The sequence below is a fragment of the Medicago sativa genome, chromosome 7 (genome assembly GCF_051527215.1).
Source record: "Medicago sativa cultivar Bolivia chromosome 7, Bolivia_mono, whole genome shotgun sequence".
NCBI lineage: Eukaryota > Viridiplantae > Streptophyta > Magnoliopsida > Fabales > Fabaceae > Medicago > Medicago sativa.
Genome location: NC_140755.1, coordinates 100,428,275 through 100,435,023, shown reverse-complemented (window position 1 = coordinate 100,435,023; position 6,749 = coordinate 100,428,275). Strand labels below are relative to the sequence as shown.

Genomic DNA, 6,749 nt, shown 5'->3' with positions numbered 1-6,749 from the left:
AAATAACAAAATATATATAAAAAAAAAAAATTAAAGAAAGACATGCAGGTAAATGATTATATGTTGAGTTTCATACTCAACAAAACTCTAGGTATCACGTTAAAATATACTAAGTTACAGAAAAAATTGCACATCAAAGAAGCAAAAAACTTTGTAATAAAACGTTTGCTTGCATAGTATTTTTTCCTAAAATGGATGAATGCCAATCCAATTAGACTGTAACATGAATGAAAAAGAACAAAAGTCAATAACCACAACATGCATATTCCATAGCATAGAAGTTTATTGAGCAGAAAAGAATGTAAATAACTAATAGAAAATCACTTTTCTGTTTGGAGGGACCATTACACTCCTTCTACAAACAACTGAGGGGTGAGACAGAACAGGAAGACCCCATTGAGTAGGTAGAACAATAACTGGATAACTGTTTTCCATGTTCATAATTTTGTTCACAATCTCATTGTAGATTCTTAAAATTCTACTTGAAAACAACATTGTAGAGAAAAACTTCCTAGAACGTGACAACCTTAGACCACGTAGTTTTCCATTCAAAGACTTCACCCAAATGCAACGTTTTCCTACTCTCATCATCCTTTTACTTGTTAACTTTTCATAGCCAAATCTCATGCGTTTGGTAGCCAAATACTGCAAACCCATTTGCAACATGGTAGTGACAGTGTTAATTAGTGGTTTTAATGAACAAGCAAGAGCTGATTTAATCACCTTATATAACACATTGTTGCCACCATGTTGCAATGAGTAGAGACAAAATTGCATCATTTTTAAAACATGAAAACACATGGCTATAAATCAATCACGTTGTATATTCAGAGTCTATAACTTGTTCCGTTATTCTTAGAAATCCAAATTGATTAATTGGTGGGTAAAGGAATATTTGATGCATGTGCAATGATTGATGATATATAAGCTAAAGCCAATCATTTGTTTAACTATGGAATGCATGTGGCTGTTAATTTGGTAGCAAAGAAATATCTAATTAATTAATCTAAGTTTGTTTGAGAGAAACTGTCACAAAATCAAGTCAATCAACTTTTAGTTTAATTTGTTCTTTTATTTTATTTTTAGCATAAAGTTTTGGTGCCTACTAATTACTCTTATTGTTTAGTCTATGATTTAAGTATCTTATTTTTGACTGATGACTTAACCAGCCATTTTCTCTAATGAATTTCTTTCCCAAAATTCTATTTCTAAAAGGGCAAGCTGGTATCCTACTTTGAATGTAGCTACTATATTCTTAGATGGACCCTACTTATGGCTTATAATCTGTGCTATTAGTCCAAATTCCAGAGCGGCATAAATAAAGAGTAGCCACAGATTCAATATATCACCATAAATAATTATGGCATTTGTGAAAACATTGTATGTATATGCATAAAAGAGTTGAACAACCTCCTCCAAAGAGGTAATGACACAGGTGAGGACAATTCCAATCGCCTTTCAAATTGACCGATGAACTGTCTATTCTTGGGTTTCCACTAGAATTTGCAAAATCACACTGCACACCTTTGTCTCATGGTTGCGTTTAATTTGGACCCATGAAAATATGGTTTCATGCTGGACCAATTTGATATGAGCCATGGATATATAATTTTATAATTTGTATGGACAGATTAGATACTTGGCAACCTTCTCTTCAGGTGGATGGTACGAATGTGTGGTATTTGCAGAAATACCAAGATAGTTTATACTATTTGGTTTTTGTTTTAAATGTTATTGGGCCGATCTTAAAAAAAATATATTTCATGACCTAAATGTTGGACCTGGCAACGTTAAGAGTGGTCTGGCCCATAATAGCATGAGATATAAAATGATTATGAATTCAAAACAATTAAGTTCTTGAATTTAATTATATAAAATACCAAAACGTGCTGAATATAATTATACCTCTAGTTTACATTTTATTCCATCATGGGCAAAAAAAGTACATAATTTTTTAATGTAATTCTTAATCAACTATTTATAATAATTAATTCAACCAATGAAACATGTTAATTTAAAGGGTCCTGCTAACCGGTGCCCCCGGCCATTGGTTAAGCATACCATAAAAGAGAATTATTACCATAAAAGGAAACTGTTTTTGACTTTATTATAAATTAATTATACAATTTCAATGCATTAACTACTATATAATTTCCTTTTTCATATCTTTAACTAGTGCCTCGGGGGCACCGGTTAGCATTTCCCTAATTAAAAATATGCCCAATAAGTATAAAAGTTTTGAAGCACTAAAAATATAAAAGTTTTAGGTAGGGTTAGGGTTTCACTTATGTGAATTAGTTTACTTAGGGTTAGTGATTGAGTTATGTGAATTAGATTTAGATTTCTCTAGATAAGTCGAAGTAGTTGAGTTAGGGTTAGGGTTTTCGTTGTGTGAATTAGATAGAGATTCTGGATAGTAATTGAACTTTTAATAAAAACTAGATCATCGGCCAGTGCTAACGTACGGTTCATACGAAAGAATAAATATTACGCAAATATGAAAGTAAACATTTTACTTGAATCGAAAAAATAGTATAATTCAATTCATAAAATAAATTGCCAGAAACCTTTGTAATGTACCATATTAAACAATTTCCACGACATCGACCCTGTTACGGTAACATAACATATAAATTTAATGACATAGTTTATTTAATGACATAGTTTATTGAAGAAAAGAAAATCCAACGTCTGTCAACATAAAAATAGTACCAATATGCAATAACAACAATACTACAAAACAAAGTGCTACACATTACGGAAAACTTCTATTTTTTGTAGGGACTAAAAGATCTATTAAAATTAAGTAAGGATTAAACTTAAAAGTTTTTACTTTTTATTTTTGGTCAAGTAGTCTAGTGATGAAAATTCACCTTTTTCAAGATGAATAAGTGAGGTGTACGGGGTTCGAACTCCGGTCCCTGCATATAACAATGTATGTCCCTGTCAACTGAGCTATGCTCACGAGGACAAAGTTTCTAATTTTATAAGGACCAAAAACATATTAAACCCTTTGTATTTTATAGGGTTATTAAGGAAATAAATAATAGTGTTGATTTTAATGATAAAATGTTCGCATAAAATTGAACATAGTTTATTTGAATGATATTTTTTTCCTCGGAGTTGTTAAATCGATATGGGAGTTGTTACATGGATACAGTATAAAAGGTTTTTGTGTTTTGGTTGAGATTTTCATAGAAAGGGTAAGAAAGGTATTTTATCTACATGTGTATAATTTGTAAATTTATTAACTAATGTGGAGCCTGTTATGATTTATCATATATATGGGATAAAAATATAAATAACCATGTTACTGGAACAACCTGCAGTAGAGTGTATTATCAATGGGTCCAGTATGAACCAAAACAATAACAGGTCCAGCCTAAATGCCACCTTGTCTCATACCTAAGCTAATTGTGATGCCATTTTCTTTTCTTTTTGCATTTAGGATGAATGGATGATGTTTCACTTCAAATCAAATGAGAGAAAACCTCTTAGACTCAAAGAGCACATAATATACGTGAGAACGGTTGAAAGAGATATATGGTGATCCTACTACTCAAAATTTATGCATATGTCTATGTTGACGAAAATCTTGACCGAATGAAATATCCATATTTAATGTTTGACACTAATTTGAATATAATTACCTCGTGTAAAAAAAATGTAGAAAATGGGAAAAAGGATATTGAAAAGTGCCATGATGCAAAAAAAAAAAAAAAAATCAACTAAGTGCTCAAAAATGGCCTAACACACACATCCATTTTAATAGAAAAAGGAAAAGAAAGAATGTGAAATTTTAATTTTTTTTTTTACGTGAATCAGATATCATTTGCGCATAACTGAAGACACTAGTTTTTTTAGCAGAGTAAAATTGAAAGAAGGGTTAATTATGTTTTTGGTCCCTACAAAATTGCGACCTTGTAAGTTTAGTCCTTACTTAATTTTAATAGCATTTTTAATCCCTATAAAAAAAAATTTACTTATAATTTTAGTCCCTGCTAAAATAAATTTTGTTTAATTATCCTTAAACTCTTAAATTTTTTAACGATTCTTTTTATACAAGTTTAGAACACTATGAATGGTTCATTTACTAAAATCTATAATTTTTTAACACGAAATAAATTAAATATGAATTTTTTAAAACGACAAACGTTTAATATATAAGTAACAAAAATATGGATGTAGAAATCAAATTTTTGCGATATTTTTTTCGGAGGACCTTTTAATAACGTTCTTAACACGCCTGTAAAAAATTGTTGAAAAACTTAAGAGTTTAAGCATAAATTAAACAAATTTGGATTGAGTAAGGACTAATATTGAGTGCAGAAATTTTTTGTAGGGATTAAAAATGCTATTAAAATTAAGTAAGGACTAAACTTACAAGGTCGCAATTTTGTAGGGACCAAAAACATAATTAACCCTTGAAAGAATAAGATATTGTCAAAAAAATGAAGAAACTATTAAGACATTATTTTTACGATAATTTATCATTTCGTTTCCTTCATTTTAAATAAAATCAAATTGGATCATTATTAAAATGGACAATTTTAAAAAGAGGGAATCAAGTTATTGGTATGTTAAGTACGAGTTAAAGTTTCCTAAAAAAGTATGAGTTAAAGTCCTACATTAGATGAAAAAGTTGATAAGTACACCCTCCGGTCACTATTATAAGCAAAACTTTGCATTTTAGATTCATTCAATTAATGATGTATATAGTCTTTATTATAGACCATATACATCATTTAATAAATGAATCTAAAATGCAAAGTTTTGCTTATAATAGTGACCGGAAGATGTATTAAACAACATATAAGCGATATGATTTATATATTTAATGTCTTAAAATTTTTGGTGAAGATCATTTGGCGTTTGAACCACTTGTCTGGTTACTAAGCCAAATAGGGTGACATTTGGGATCCTCATGACCTAACATTGATTGATGGTGAACATCTCAAATGAATTAATGACCTCACACTTGAGAGGAAGATTGTTGGTATATTAAGTAAGAGTAAGAGTTTCATATAGATTGGGAAAGTAATGTTGAACGACATATATACCTATGTCTTAAGATTTTATGTCATGTGATGATCTTTAGACTCCGTTCATGATACATCAAGATTCTACTAATTCATCAAGTTGAATATTCTCATATGGTAATACTAACAAATGTCTTAATAACACTAATTAAGAAAATAAAAAAGATAGAAATTTAACATTAAAAATAACAATTTTTATATTTTTAAAAAGTTGAATAAACCATTTTCCAGTACAATGTTTCCATATTTATTTCATTATTAAGTGCCTAAAATACTGTTTTAGCATTTTTCATTCTCATATTATATCAATGATCAATCACTTTTGCCATTAAAAAAAATCATCAATCACATAATTTTTTTTGAAAGAATCAATAACATAAAATTAAGAGTTTATATTAATACGTTTTAAATAAATTTGTTATACATTTATTTGAAGTTGATCAAGTGTGAAATAATTAGTTTGTTTTTTTAAATGAAAGTGTCAAATAATTTTGAAATTGGTAGAATTATTTGCTCAATAAAAACTATTAATTTCGTCTAAGAAAAACTATTAATTTAACAGTTAAAATGGGCAAAATACAATGTTTGTCGAGAGGAATATCTTGATCTCTAATAAAATATTATATGAATTTTAAATGAAAATTTATTATCGCTCCTTTTTTCTTCAAAAATCCCTCCATCCAAACTTACCAAAACAACAAATTAAATCGCACTGGTTCAAGAGAAAACTCGTTTCATGGATAAAATCATAAAATAAAGTTATATATAGAGAATAAAGAAAAGAGAGTAAATGGAAGAAGTACCAACACTAACAAGATGGAATTAACATTAAAAATATTGTATATTCTTGTAAAGAAACAATATTTGAATTGTCGAAATTGATAAATAATGAAATGAAAAATAACAAATGAAATAAATCTCTCTCAATTCTCTTATGTAATGTAATAAAATAACAAATGAAACTGATAGTGATCTGTTGAGGTGTCAAGACCACCATATCTTTGGTTTTTTTCATATGTAGACACTAACACATAAACATGGGGAAAATTGGCTTTTGCGAAACTTGTTGTGATATCTTCGGTAAAAGAAGCCACATTTGATTCTAAACACGGAAAATTTCAACCTCCTCAGTTTCCTAGCAGATCGTATTACAACTATCTTGAGACGGACAAAAGAACCTTTGATTCTCTCAGAAAAGCTCTTCTTTCTATTGAATTGATAGCTTCTAAGAAACAATTGCCTCTTCTCCATCAATGTATAATTCTGCTGCTCATGAGGGTAGCAGCAGTAATTAGAATAATAACCAAATGAATCACTTCTAAACAATGGACTAGTGTTCATGTTGATGCTATTGCTACGCTTCTGGTTTTGAATTAGAGACATATTCATGGTGTGACACCCCCTAAAATGTTAGAAACAGAAATAAAGATTTATGAGTCTAATTATAAAATTGAGTGGTATTAAATAGTGGTAGATTGATAGATGAAACGGTTACGTGAAAGATAAGATGACAAATAAAGTGTTACATGCATGAATGACATGTTACAGAATGGAAGAGAAGAAAGGGGGTCTGAATAGTACAATACAAGTTATGCATATATACACATAACATACACGCACCTTGAAATTACTTATTGTTACGTTGTGTTGTTTTGGTTTGTTTGATACGCGACTAGAAGACCTATGTTGTGCTGTGCGCCGCCGCAATGG

At 29.5% G+C, this 6,749-nt stretch overlaps 1 protein-coding gene across 1 annotated transcript; it reads right to left on the bottom strand.

Moving 5' to 3' along the window:
* Positions 1-5,928: 5,928 nt before the first annotated feature.
* Positions 5,929-6,529, bottom strand: LOC146911225 (uncharacterized). The gene has a single exon (XM_085727517.1). It carries the CDS (start codon positions 6,426-6,428, stop codon positions 6,051-6,053), a length of 378 nt encoding a protein of 125 aa, XP_085583643.1. The 5' UTR covers positions 6,429-6,529; the 3' UTR covers positions 5,929-6,050.
* Positions 6,530-6,749: the final 220 nt, after the last annotated feature.

Bases quoted from the DNA above. Each gene is read 5' to 3' on its own strand.
- LOC146911225 (XM_085727517.1), bottom strand. From the start codon at position 6,428: ATGAATATGTCTCTAATTCAAAACCAGAAGCGTAGCAATAGCATCAAC.